Source organism: Armigeres subalbatus, chromosome 2 (assembly GCF_024139115.2).
Source record: "Armigeres subalbatus isolate Guangzhou_Male chromosome 2, GZ_Asu_2, whole genome shotgun sequence".
Taxonomy (NCBI): domain Eukaryota; kingdom Metazoa; phylum Arthropoda; class Insecta; order Diptera; family Culicidae; genus Armigeres; species Armigeres subalbatus.
The window spans coordinates 101,432,877-101,447,495 of record NC_085140.1 but is presented as its reverse complement, the minus strand read 5'-3'; the positions used below and the strand labels follow the sequence as shown (position 1 = coordinate 101,447,495).

General features: G+C 42.6%; 1 protein-coding gene across 1 annotated transcript; it reads right to left on the bottom strand.

Moving 5' to 3' along the window:
- Positions 1-1,507: 1,507 nt before the first annotated feature.
- On the bottom strand, positions 1,508-4,440 carry LOC134210490 (SWI/SNF-related matrix-associated actin-dependent regulator of chromatin subfamily E member 1). Its single transcript, XM_062686534.1, has 3 exons — positions 4,279-4,440; positions 2,900-4,218; positions 1,508-2,635 (listed from the first exon to the last, which is right to left on the bottom strand). Exons 2-3 carry the CDS (start codon positions 4,179-4,181, stop codon positions 1,857-1,859), a joined length of 2,061 nt encoding a protein of 686 aa, XP_062542518.1. The 5' UTR covers positions 4,182-4,218; positions 4,279-4,440; the 3' UTR covers positions 1,508-1,856.
- Positions 4,441-14,619: the final 10,179 nt, after the last annotated feature.

Genomic DNA, 14,619 nt, shown 5'->3' with positions numbered 1-14,619 from the left:
TTTTCCCGGGTGATGTCCAATAGCTCTGCGGTTTATGCCAGCAAGCGCAAGCTTCTGGCTAGCTCTGAGGTATGGGGGCCAGCTTGGGGCATGGCCCTGCGTATTAACTGCTGCAGAACGAAGTTAGAAAGTACGTATAGGCTCATGTGCTTAAGAGTTGTGAGCACGTACCGTACCGTGTCGCACGATGCACTTTGCGTCATCACCGGTATGATGCCTATTGACATCGTTATCGGTGAAGACATAGTATTTCGAAATGCGTGGCACGAGAGGCATCCGTAGGACTGTCAGGTTGGTCTCAATGGTCAAATGGCAGCGTGCGTTGGACAGTTCCACTAAGGGTAGGACACATAGGTTGATACCGGAGATTGGTACGTGGGTCAAGAGGCGCCATGGGGAAATCACTTTCCACCTGACCCAGGTCCTTAGTTGGCTGGAACGCCGTTTTATCGGCTATCGTCCAAATCGTCCCGGAGCTTCATAGAAGGTGGCGCGAGGACTCTAGGACTCAGGCGCAAATAAGAGGTGCTCCAAGGGTTCGGAGTCGGCTTCATGGGTCATACCGGTGCCCTGTGGTCGAACTCGATCCTTTTATCGAACAAGTGGCTGCGCGAAGAACAACATGGTATCGTCGCTTTCGCGGCGTCGGTCAACTGGGCAGGTTCCGAGCCCGATGACGGAAAGGGGTCCTCGTCAAGGCTGGGGCAGGCGTAGGCACCGCGTCGGCAAGCCCCTCTGTGTGTTGGCGAATAGGCCCTATCGCAGAGAGGCCAATTTGGGGTGCACGCGACATCATCATTCTTGATACCAGTCGTGCAGAGGGAAGCAGGCGCGAAGTCGACCCTTCCCACCTTCCGAGGACATAGGGCGTGGTAAGGCCACCTGGAAAGCCAACAATGCGCTGGCACGATACCATGGTGTTCTTCTAAAAAAGCGAGTAACGATGTTCGGTGCTGCAAGGACACGGCAGCTAACCTCTAGGGTGCGTTGTGCACTGGCCCCCCTTTGAAGTATTACTTTCTGGTAGTACCGAAGAAATGATGGGCTTGGCAGCAATGGAAACGGTTCAGCGGGTCGTGGGTGTAGTCCTGTCTCCCTCGTTTGCTGATGGAGGTGGTCCCTAACCCCGCACTTCCTGGACGTCCAAACCAGGATGTCTGTTGAGTAAATTCCCCCTCCATTGCTTAGGAAGAAAAAAAAATACACACACACACGGTGTGTGCGCACCCACCCAAAAAAAAAATGAAGCAAAAGCATTTTTTAGATACTCAACCTTAACCGATTTGCTTGTTACAAGTTGTATTCGACGGACAATCCGGAAATTCTGTCCCAATGTTTCCTATTGAAAATTGGCCAGATAGGACTATGGGTCAAAAGTTATGACCAAAATATTATTTATTACGAGAAAAACACCATCACCGCTAGGTGGATTAATCAGGTTTTTGTATCTTTTTTTAAAGCCCTCCAAAAGGATAAAACATTTCTTTCCAATAAAGGGGTTCAAAACCACATGTTGATTAAATTTTATTCATGGGGTTTAGATATTAGGATATCAGACAAACAGTATAATAGAAAGTAGGGTGTTTGATTCTACCATTCGTCTTATACTTCCACGTTAACCCAGCTATGAATCAATGAGAAAACCGTCAGTTATTGCTGACAAGCTGTAGTAGTGCTTCGGCAAACCTCGCTAAATGTTGTGATTACGGTTGAGATTTTTTCTAATAGGATGAACATGAAAGCACATGACGACTAATTGAACCGTGTTATCTTATTAAATAGACATCGAATAATGAAAACTTCAGTAAGCTTTTATCGTATTACACCTAGTTTATAGAAGTAAAATTATACTCATCTTAGTCGTCATGGGCTGCCTTCTTTTCGGCGTCCTTCTTGCTGGATTTCTTCTTTTTGGCCGGAGTCTTTTCCGGTTTCTCTGGCTTTTCCGGGGCTTCGATCTCCCCTGGATGTGATCCAGCCGCTGCTCCGACCGGTGGCTGTGAGGGTCCTCCCGGTGCTGGTCCACCCGCCGACGGTGGTGGAGCACCTCCAGGTGCCGGCCCAGGTCCGTACGGTGAATGTGGATGATGCCCTTCGCCGCTCGGTCCACCATGGCCGTGCGGATCCGCTCCGTAGTGGGCCATCGGGCCACCATGCCCGGGACGTGGTGGACCCGGCATGTACTGTCCGGGTGGTGGCGGTGCGTACTGCTGATGGTAAGGATAATGTCCGTACTGGCCGTAGGATTGAGGATGAGCTCCGTATCCACTAGGAAGGTAGTAAGGGCGTGGGGGTCCCGCGTGGGGATACCCAGGGTAACCAGAGTGGGCCGGCATTCCCGGATGGGGTTGCATGTGTGGTGGCATGTGATGAGATGGTGGTGGTGGCGGAGGTGCCTGATGATGCGGTACGGTTACGTTTGGAGGTGGAGCGTGAGACTCACCGCTATGGGGTGGATTCGGTGGATAGGGAACCGACGGAGCAGAGGTCGGCGCTGGTGGAGCATGGTGGTGTGGAGGCGGTGGTGTCGGGGCAGCGGACGCTGGTGGTGGAGCAACCGGTGCCACTGGAGCTGGAATGTCCGGCTTCGGCTCTGGAATTACTGGCGCTTGCACAGGAGGGGCGCGATACGGTTCTGAGAATAGAAAAATGACATTTAGGGGATTTTTAACGAAGAATTACATAAAAAAGTTTGTTAAAACAATCCCATTTATTTCCACTATTTGTCATTTCCTAGAACTACGTATTTTGACCTCCATAACTGAAAGACCGTTTTCAATGTCTCGGACTTAAAATTTTTGATCCAAATGGAGAACAAAATCCGTCAGACACGATTCCTCTTAGTTCTACGCCAATGCATCGATGCATTCCATTGTGTTGTTATTGACTTGATACTTACCCGGTGGTGGCACAACGCTTGACGGCGGTGGTGCAATTGGTGACGCCTCTGGTGTTGGAGCTTTGTGTTCCATTGAGGGAGTTTCCTTGGAAGCCTCTTCTGGCGGCTGCTTGTACCCATGGACAACATTGTTGCCCGATTCTTCCGGTTTCGGTACATCAACCTTTTCCTCTTTCTTAGCACCTAATGGAACGGCTGCCTCATGGGGTGCCGGCTTTTCAGGTGCGTCTTGCGTAGGGCGAGGAGGCTCAGGATTAGCGACAGCAGCCTCCGGAGCTGCCACTGTTGCTACATTTTGTCCAGTCGGTTCCTCTGGTTTCGGAACAGGAGCTGATCCTTTAGGGTCATCCACGGAACGGAGACGTTCGCGTTTCAACATTTCATACTGACGATCGACCATTTTTTGGAACGTCTCATCATCGACCGCTGGTTTGCAATGTTTCTTCAACTCATCTTGGAACTGCTCGCTGGATTCAACGAATTTACGCTTCCTGTTATCGAACTTTTCCTCGATTAGTTGCAACTCGTGCTGCAACTTCATCTGATGCATGGCCAATGATTGAACCTGCCTCTTCAGAACGTGCATCCTTTGGGTTGTCACCACGGATCGCACATCTGGAACGACCGCGTCCGAAAATATCTCATTAATCAGACGATGGTTCCGTGAGAATCTGGCATATGCCACATGCTTGAACGAATAGCCATCATCTTGGTCTTCTTCGTCTTCTGCTGGTTGGATATCGATTCTTCGATCTTGCTGCCCACCCTTCGAGCTGGAACGAGGGTTCTCGTGACCGTCACCATCACCACCTGGTTTAGACTTATTCTTAGCCGTAAGATATGCCAAATAAGCCGGGGAACTGTGATAAGCCTTCAAGTTCTTCTCATACTCCAGTTTCTCGGCTTCATATTCGGTAATGAATTCCTCTTTCTCCGTTTCCGGCAAGTCGCGCCACTGTTGGCCGATAATCTTTCCCACCTCCCACAGTTTTAAATCGGAATTGGAAACCTTTATCGAATCCCAAACCTTCCGCGAATATCGCATGTACGGCATCAGCGGTTTCTCCGGCGCCTTCGGAGGCTTTATGATTTTGGCCTCTGCGGTGGCGGCCGATTTCCCGAGCTTTTGCGGAGTGAAAGCCGGATTACCGTGAGGGCTATGCATGAACGGGCTCGAGTTGTCCTGCTTGCGGCTTTCGGAACTGGACCCCGAGGGGCGCAGCCGTTGCGTCGTCGGTGTCGATACCGGGATGTGTTGTTTGTAGTTCGTGGGGAGCGCCATTTTGGAATCCACCTCAGCACCGAGTCAAGCGAAAGTACTGCAATGGAAAATGATTTTTTAGGAAAAATGCGCCTCAGCTGGTTGAGACTTTACTTACCCGATAAAGTTTGAATATAACCCTACTATTTCTTCCTGGACTACACAGAAAATTCTCCGACTTTTAAAGAAAATTAGGCCATGAAAGCCATTTGTTGACAAATGAATATGAAGCGCTTCAGTTGAAGAAAGTGACGTTTTTTCTGTGCATGACAACTACTAGTTGTAAGCAAAAGGCTTTTTCTAATTTTTCATTTTACGAAGGGGTGCTCGTTCCAGATAATACTAAAGACACACTGGTGGTACAAGGACCGTGGTATACCACGGTTATACTAAAGACACACTGGTGGTACAAGGACCGTGGTATACCACGGTTATATACCCTAGTACATATTGTACCATGGTTTTCCACGTTGTACCAGCATGGTACAAGGCGACACACCTGTGGTACAACTTGTACCATGGTACGAATACCATCAGTGTGTCATTAGTATAAACCTTCAAGCAATCGATCAAAACACAATTTTAATTTGGAAAACCGAGCTTTTATTCACTCAGGAAAATCGACACATTTACTTTATTTACTTTATGGCAAAAATCCACACTGACAAAAATCCAATCATATCCATTATGTGTGGCGCACATAAATTTTGACTATAGCATTTCCCACATAACGGCTATTTGAATTCGCATAGCATATCCAGCTTTCCACGCTCGGTAATGGCGGCTTATCGGTGTGTAAAAATCAATTGGTCACTGTACTGTTTGACACTAGCTGGAGGAAAGCCCACTGACGTTCCTGTGGGTGAGGGGAGGGGAAAAAAGGCCTTTTCGGCAGTGAGTTTTCCTCCAGCTAGTGTCAAACAGTACAGCGACCGATTGATTTTTGCACACCGACAAGCCGCCATTACCGAGCGTGGAAAGCTGGATATGTGGAAATACACACACTTAAAATAAATCGCAGATTTCTGTGAAATTTCACCGAAATCTCAACAGCAGAACTGTTCGGTAAAATTTTTACAGATTTTTTGGTGGTTTTGACAGTTGAACAAAGGAAAATAGCGCAGAAAATCGGTGAAATGATTACCGAACAAATCTGCTGTTGAGATTTCGGTGAATTGAAGCAAAATTCACCGAAATCTGCGAAATGATTTAAGTGTGCACATAACCGTTATTAACTAATAACCTTTATGTGGATTCTCCTAAATCGGGTGGTTATTAACGCACACATAAAATTTATTTGTAAATTTCTTTAGATTTTTGCCAATAAAAATGTGTGGATTTTTATTAGTGCATAGTCCTCTCCAACCCCATCAGTGTTGGTGCTGTGTTTACAAAATTTTCCTTTTTGCCTTTCTCGTATACTAAGTATACGGTAAAGGCTATATGATCGCTCCAAAAACAAACTTTTTATAGAAGGCCCGGAGACCCATAGTGTTATATACCAATCGACTCAGTTCGACGAATTGAGGTGATGTCTGTGTGTGTGTGTGTGTGTGTGTGTGTGTATGTGTGTGTGTGTGTGCGCAAAACGACGCAAAAATGTCACGCAATTTTCAGGCTTTTATCCTTAACCGATTTGCTCGCAACAAATAGCATTCGACGCAGAATCCTTTCCCATTGTTTCCTATTGAAAATTGGCCAGGTCGGACTATGGAATCGGAAGTTATGGCCAAAATACAAATTTATACGTAAAAATCGCGTAAAAAATGTCACTCATTTTTCGGGCACTTATCCTTAACCGATTTGCTCGCAACAAATTGCATTCGACGCAGAATCCTTTCCCATTGTTTCCTATTGAAAATTGGCCAGGTCGGACTATGGGATCGGAAGTTATGGTCAAAATACAAATTTATACGTAAAAATCGCGTAAAAAATGTCACTCATTTTTGGGCACTTATCCTCAACCGATTTGCTCGCAACAAATTGCATTCGACGCAGAATCCTTTCCCATTGTTTCCTATTGAAAATTGGCCAGGTCGGACTATGGGATCGGAAGTTATGGCCAAAATACAAATTTATACGTAAAAATCGCGTAAAAATTGTCACTCATTTTTCAGGCACTTATCCTTAACCGATTTGCTCACAACAAATTGCATTCGACGCAGAATCTTATCCCATTGTTTCCTATTGAAAATTGGCCCGGTCGGACTATGGGATCGGAAGTTATGGCCAAAATACAAATTTATACGTAAAAATCGCGTAAAAAATGTCACTCATTTTTCGGGCACTTATCCTCAACCGATTTGCTCGCAACAAATTGCATTCGACGCAAAATCCTTTCCCATTGTTTCCTATTGAAAATTGACCAAGTCTGACTATGGGATCAGAAGTTATGGCCAAACTACCTTTTTGCCTTTCTCGTATACTAAGTATACGGTAAAGGCTATATGATCGCTCCAAAAACAAACTTTTTATAGAAGGCCCGGAGACCCATAGTGTTATATACCAATCGACTCAGTTCGACGAATTGAGGTGATGTCTGTGTGTTTGTATGTGTGTGTGTGTGTGTGCACAAAACGACGCAAAAAATGTCACTCATTTTTCGGGCACTTATCCTCAACCGATTTGCTCGCAACAAATTGCATTCGACGCAGAATCCTTTCCCATTGTTTCCTATTGAAAATTGGCCAGGTCGGACTATGGGATCGGAAGTTATGGCCAAAATACAAATTTATACGTAAAAATCGCGTAAAAAATGTCACTCATTTTTCGGGCACTTACCCTCAACCGATTTGCTCGCAACAAATTGCATTCGACGCAGAATCCTTTCCCATTGTTTCCTATTGAAAATTGGCCAGGTCGGACTATGGGATCGGAAGTTATGGCCAAAATACAAATTTATACGTAAAAATCGCGTAAAAAATGTCACTCATTTTTCGGGCACTTATCCTCAACCGATTTGCTCGCAATAAATTGCATTCGACGCAAAATCCTTTCCCATTGTTTCCTATTGAAAATTGACCAAGTCTGACTATGGGATCGGAAGTTATGGCCAAACTACATTTTCGCCTTTCTCGTATACTAAGTATACGGTAAAGGCTATATGATCGCTCCAAAAACAAACTTTTTATAGAAGGCCCGGAGACCCATAGTGTTATATACCAATCGACTCAGTTCGACGAATTTAGGTGATGTCTGTGTGTGTGTGTGTGTGTGTGTGTGTATGTGTGTGTGTGTGTGTGCGCAAAACTACTCAAAAAATGTCACTCATTTTTAGGGCACTTATCCTCCACCGATTTTCTCGCAACAAGTAGCATTCGACGCAGAATCCTATCCCATTGTTTCCTATTTGAAATTGGCTAGATCGGACTATGGGATCGAAAGTTATGGCCAAAATACAAATTCATACGAAAAAATCGCGTAAAAAATGTCACTCATTTTTCGGGCACTTATCCTCAACCGATTTGCTCGCAACAAGTTGCATTCGACGCAGAATCCTGTCTCATTGTTTCCTATTTGAAATTGGCTAGATCGGACTATGGGATCAAAAGTTATGGCCAAAATACAAATTCATACAAAAAAATCGCGTAAAAAATGTCACTCGTTTTTCGGGCACTTATCCTCAACCGATTTGCTCGCAACAAGTTGCATTCGACGCAGAATCCTGTCCCATTGTTTCCTATTTGAAATTGACCAGATCGGACTATGGGATCGAGAGTGTTGGCCAAAATACAAATTCATACGAAAAAAATCGCGTAAAAAATGTCACTCATTTTTCGGGCCCTTATCCTCAACCGATTTGCTCGCAACAAGTTGCATTCGATGCAGAATCCTGTCTCATTATTTCCTATTTGAAATTGGCCAGATCGGACTATGGGATCGAGAGTTATGGCCAAAATACAAATTCATACGAAAGCAGCGTAAAAAGTGTCACTCATTTTTCGGGCACTTATCCTCAACCGATTTGCTCGCAACAAGTTGCATTCGACGCAGAATCCTGTCCCATTGTTTCCTATTTGAAATTGGCCAGATTTGACTATGGGATCGAGAGTTATGGCCAAAATACAAAATCATACGAAAAAATCGCGTGAAAAATGTCACTTATTTTTCAGGCACTCTTCCTCAACCGATTTGCTCGCATTAAATTTCATTCGACGCAGAATGTCTCATATTTTCTTATTGAAAATTGTCCACATCGGACTATGGGCTTAGATGTTCTGGTCAAATTACTATTTATTGTGAAAAAGAGTTCAAAAAAGTCTATCTCACTTTTTGCCTTTCTCGTATACTAAGTATACGTAAAGGCTATATGTTCACTCCAAAAACAAACTTTTTATAGAAGGCTTGGAGACCCATAGTGTTATATACCAATCGACTCAGCTCGACGAATTGAGGTGATGTCTGTGCCCGAGCAGCACAAATCAGACAAAAATGGTTGCAGCAACTTGAATGTGACTAGATCTGGTCACATATGAGTTGCAGTAATCGATGTGAAACATGTGTGCTGCTAGGGTGTGTGTGTGCGTGTGTGTGTGTGTGTGTGTATGTGCGCACCAAAAGAGCAAAAAGTTTAGCTCACTTTTTTTGCACTTACCCTCAACCAATTTACTCGCAACAGGTTGCATTCGACGCAGTATACTGCCCCATTGTTTCCTATTGAAAATTGGCCGATTCGAACTATGGGCTTAGAAGTTATGGCCAAAATACTTTTCCTCATAAAAAAGCGCGTAAAAAAGTCTAGCTCACTTTTAATGCACTTACCCTAAACGGATTCCCTCACAGCAGGCTGCGTTCGACGCAGTATCTTGCTCCATTGTTTCCTATTGAAAATTGGACGGATCGGACAATGGGCTTGGTAGTTATGGCCAAAATACTTTTTCTCATAAAAAAGCGCGTGAAAAAGTCTAGCTCATTTTTAATGCACTTACCCTAAACGGATTCCCTCACAACAGACTGCATTCGACGCAGTATACTGCCCCATTGTTTCCTATTGAAAATTGGACGGATCGGACAATGGGCTTGGTAGTTATGGCCAAAATACTTTTTCTCAGAAAAAAGCGCGTAAAAAAATCTAGCTCACTTTTAATGCACTTACCCTGAACCGATTTCCTCGCAACAGGTTGCATTAGACGCAGAATCTTGTCTCATTATTTCCTATTGAAAATTGGCCCAAACGGACGATGGGCTTAGAAGTAATGCCCAAAATACTATTTTTTTACCGCACGAGAAAGGCATCATCACCGCTAGGTGGATTAATCTGGGTTTTTGCTGTTAGAACTGTCATATTTTTCTTGTTTGCTGTTAGAAAACAACAAACAATGCGTGGAAACACTGAGAAAAATATCGCAAATTTGTACTAGACATCAGGTGAAAATGATCATTTTCATTTTGATTCAGTGTGCAGCAAAAAAAAATTCACTCTGTGATAGTGTTGGTAAAATCTGCTTGGAGACCTCAATGTATTTTGGAATATGCATATCATGTGTCGGCACATACCAAATTGCATACAAATTCACACATGGATACGATGACCCACATGGATAGTATGTATGAACGCTCATGTAATGCATGTGGGCGCATGAAATATATGTGTCGAAAACATGGAATGCATTTGGCAACCCCCATTGCAAAAATCCATGTGTAAACTCATGAATATAATGCGGAGTTTTTTGTGAGTGTTGGCAGATTATCTGGATATGATACACTGCGCGGCGTCCCAAATGGGTACTTGCACAAAACTTCATGCGACGAATGACTATCGAAAGGTTATACGGCCGCGCCAAACCGCAATGCTATTCATCCAATAGAATCAAAAGTAAACGGGGCGCAGAAAGCGCGGCGGTACCTTTCATCACAGAGAACAGACGTTCATCTTCATTCGCGTGCTGGTGTAAAAGTTTGTACTGGTCATTTTAAAGTATGTCGCTATGGCCCCGTTGTGCGGTGCTAGTGTGCTGATAAATATGGTTAAAATTTGCCGTGTTTTACTTTTAAGCGCTAGTGTTCATTCCGAATTGCTCCTAGGCTCGCTCCTAGGTGGCAGCACTACATTGTTTGTGAAGTGTATGCCAACGCCATCACTTAGTGGAATTGAGTTTTTATGTCGGCGTTGGCGGCGCTGAGGTGCGATTTAAATCTTTACACACGTTTTTACCGAAATTTTGTTCGAGCATCCATGTCTGTTCTCTGTGCTTTCATAAAGGGTTAACCCTTAAAATAAATCGCCGAATTCGGTAAAATTTTACCGAAATCTCAACAGCAGAACTGTTCGGTAAATAATTTAACTGATTTTCGGTGATTTTGACAGTTGAGCAATGGAAAAAATTACAAAAAATCTGTAAAATATTGTGATTCTCGAGATATTATAGCATTTTGCTAATTCACCTCTGCCTCGCCATGAATTTATTTCCTCTAGAAATTTCGGTGGATTTCATCTAGGAACTGCAGGAGGATTCCTCCAAGAATTATAAGAGTTTTTCTGATCCTTTTGAAAAAAAAAATCAACACCAGTTCCGAGAGAATTTCAAAAATAAAAATAAAAATAACGAGATGTTTTATATCTTCCTAAAAAAAGCTGTGTTTCATTGAATTTAATGTAAATATCAACAGAGAAAAGAAAAAGAAGAAGCAATATGGTACCCACATCTAGGAGAAGTCTAGAAGACCCGTGGTATTCGAGTCTAGAAGATATCGAGGTAATATCTAAGAGACCACACCTGTCATATCCCTATCGGTTCAAACGGTCTACTCGTCTAAAATTTGAGGTAGACACCGGTTTAAACGGTTGTTGCATTTGAGGCGGATTTGAGGTCTGACAGGTGCTAGAAATCGACCAAAAATATCTAGGAGACTAATTTTTTTGTCTCAGAGATATCACGGGAGATTTCTAGAAGACCTTTCCGAGCGGGTAGTTGTGCGCCGCTAAGGTATTTTATCATATTGTGGTACTTACACAATTCAAGTGTAGAATATTACATCACAAAATTAACACGATTGCACTACTAAGATCGTCTTAAACAATATGCCAAACGCAACGCAAGCGAATAAAAGCAAAAAACCACTAAAACTCAAAAAAATCAACTGAAGAATATCTTTTCGTAAAGGGACGACAATATGATGCATACCTTAGACGCGAATGTGGAAAAGCTCACCGAAAGCTCGCATCTGTTTGACATTAGTTTATTTACGTTTTGCATGGCGCACAACTCGGCGCATGGGGCCCGGCGCGTAACCGATGAGCCAGTATGCTAATTTTAGAAGAGAATCGCAATAAATTACCGAACAGTTCTGCTGTTGAGATTTCGGTAAAATTTACCGAATACGGTGAAATGAGTTAAGTGTGTTCGCCGCGTGCAATTTTGAGAAAATCAGGCAATATCTTTCTCTTTCAAGCGCATACACTGAAAAAAATATCATACACACTTAAATTTTTTCACCGATCTCGGCTGTGCGATTCTCGGTTTAAGTTCGTATGCTGAAATATCAGCTGAATGGACGTATCATTACGGCGGCTTCTTCGGGTGCCGCGGTAAACAAATTACTTTCAGCTGAGATATCAGCAGAAAGTCAATAACCGAGCGCTCGGCTGTGCAGATTTCGGCAAAAGAATCAAAAAATGCCGAGCTGAACTGAGTGTGTAGTAACGCATACCATATTGAGGGTAAAATTAAAAACATTTTACCACTAGATCTCGGTAGAACGCAAAACGCAATTGAAACTACTGTTTGTGGTTAGTCTGGCCATGCGTTTATCGGAGGCAGATCTTAGCATGGTTGACCATTTTCATTCTCGATTTTACTATGCATGGTGTAATATGAACATAGTAAAATTAACTGAGAAGAGTGGTTTTCATAGCATTGTGATTTTTTTTGTTGACAATAATAAACAAAAAATAACATTCAGATTCACCAGTAATTCCTCCAAGAATTTCGCTAGAAGTTCCTTTGGGAATTTCTCAAGAAATTCCTCCGGAGATTCTTGTCAGTACATTACTCTAGGAATTCTGCGGGAGATTCCTCGGGAGATTCCTCCAGGAATTCCTCTGGAGATTCCATCATGAATTCCTCCGAATATTTCTGGAAGAATTTCTCCGAAGATTACACCAGGAATTCCTCGGAAGATTCTTCCAGGAATTCTTTCGAAGATCGCTCAAGAATCCACCAGTAATTTATCCGGAGATTCCTTGAAAAAATCCTCGGCATATTCCTTCAGAAATACCTCGGGAGATTCCTTCAGAGATTTCAACAAGAATTCCTCTGGAGATTCCTCCAGGAGTTCCTTCGAAGATTCCTCCAGAAATTCGCCCGGAGTTTGCTTCAGGAGTTCCTTCGGAGATTACTCCGAGAATTCGTTCCAGTTAATTACTGCAGAGATTCTTCCAAGAATTTCTCCGGAGATCGCTCCAGGTGTTCCTCCGGAAGTTTCACCAGTAATTCAATACCAATTTTTCAAAACGACTCATCTGCTTTTGTAAACAAAGATTCAAACGTCGATTTGACGAATCTGATAGCACTCCCACGCAAAACAACCACATCAATACGTAGGCGAATGCTTCTGCTACCTGTTGATGGTGTTGGTTTTCGTGGGAGTGCTATCAGATTCGTCAAATCGACGTTTGAATTTTTGTTTACAAAAGCAGATAAGTCGTTTTGAAAATTTGGTATTGAATTCCTCTAACAATTTCGCTAGTAGTTTCTTTGGGAATATCTCAAGAAATTCCTCCGGAGATTCCTTCAGAAATGCTTCCGGAGATTCTTGCCAGTACATTACTCTAGGAACTCTGCGGGAGATTGCTTCAGGAATTCCTCCGGAGATTGCTCCAGTCATTTTTCAGAAGATTCCACCAGTAATTTATCCGGAGATTCCTTGAAAAATTCTTCGGCATTCCTCCAGAGATTTCAAGAAGAAATCCTTGGGAGATTCCTCCAGGAATTCGCCCGGAGTTTGCTCCAGGAGTTCCTTCGGAGATTACTCCGAGAATTCGTCCCAGTTAATTACTGCAGAGATTCTTCCAAAAATTTCTCCGGAGATCGCTCCAGGAGTTCCTCCGGAAGTTTCACCAGTAATTCCCCCAAGAATTTCGCTACACTCTAAATAATCATCACGTCATATTCACGTGAAAAATCACGTAACTGATCTGTCTTGAACAAACGACGATTGTTACGTGATGTTAGTAATGTTCACCTGAAATTCACGTAACTTTTACTAAAAATCTTGGTGAATATGTTTGTATGTACTCGTAAACAATTAAAGTGAAATTGTGTTAGTGTGATTGCAGCTTCGGTATTTGCGGAAAACTAGCATTGTAAACAATCTTCACGTCCGATTTACCTGAAAACAAATATGGTTCTCATCCACCATACTTTTCACGTGAGAGTGACTTGATACTCACGTAAGAATGAAAGACACATAACCTAAACATAATTATACGATTTGCAGAGGTAAGCGATATTTCATGTGCAACTAGGCGGGGATTTTCCGAACCTGCATGTTCTCTCCTTGAAAAAAAAAATCAGCGGAAGTCGAATAAAATTTATAAGATTCGTAGAAAGTAATATGGAAGAAGATAAAGCTGCATGAAGCCTATAACTACCGTTTTCGGTAGCGTTAGTAGAAAATTTCTATTCCAGATTTCAACTGCCAAGAGTGAACTACTTTTTGCTTGATTTAACAGCGAAAATAGCAGCAATTTTCGAGAAAGAAACTAGTTCCATCTTTTTCTACAAATCTAATAGTTTTATTCGACTTTTTTCAGTAACTGATTTGTTTTCTCCAACAGTGTTTTCCTGAAGCGCAATGGCCGAATGACAGCATTTTCTGCCTAATGATAAAAACATCATTCTGCATCAAATGCAGTTGAACGCATCAAGTGCATCAACAATGCGAAGAAGTCTCCTGTTTACGGCTGCAGGCAGTCACTAGCTTATTTTGCATTCATTAAAAAACAATTTTGCAATATATTTCAAACCATGTAGTGGTTACATGATGTCATGTAGCTTTTACTGAAATTTCACGTAACCAGTACGTAGAAATCACGTAAAGTTCACCTGATCAAACACGTAACTACTTTCAAACTTCACGTCATTAGTACTGGAAAATCCAGTCAGATTCACCTGATAAATCACGTAACTCAACGAGGTAAAATTTTGTTCAGGTTACATGCCATTCAGGTCACTCTTACGTGAAAAGTATGGTGGATGAGAACCACATTTATTTTCAGGTAAATATGACGTGAAGATTTTTCAGAGTGTACACTGACAAAAATCCAATCATATCCATTATGTGTGGCACACATAAATTTTGACTATAGCATTTCCCACATAACGGCTATTTGAATTCGCATAGCACATATGTGGAAATACTCATAACTGTTATTAACTAATAACCTTTATGTGGATTTTCCTATAGCGGGTGGTTATTAACGCACACATAAAATTTATTTGTGAATTTCTTTAGATTT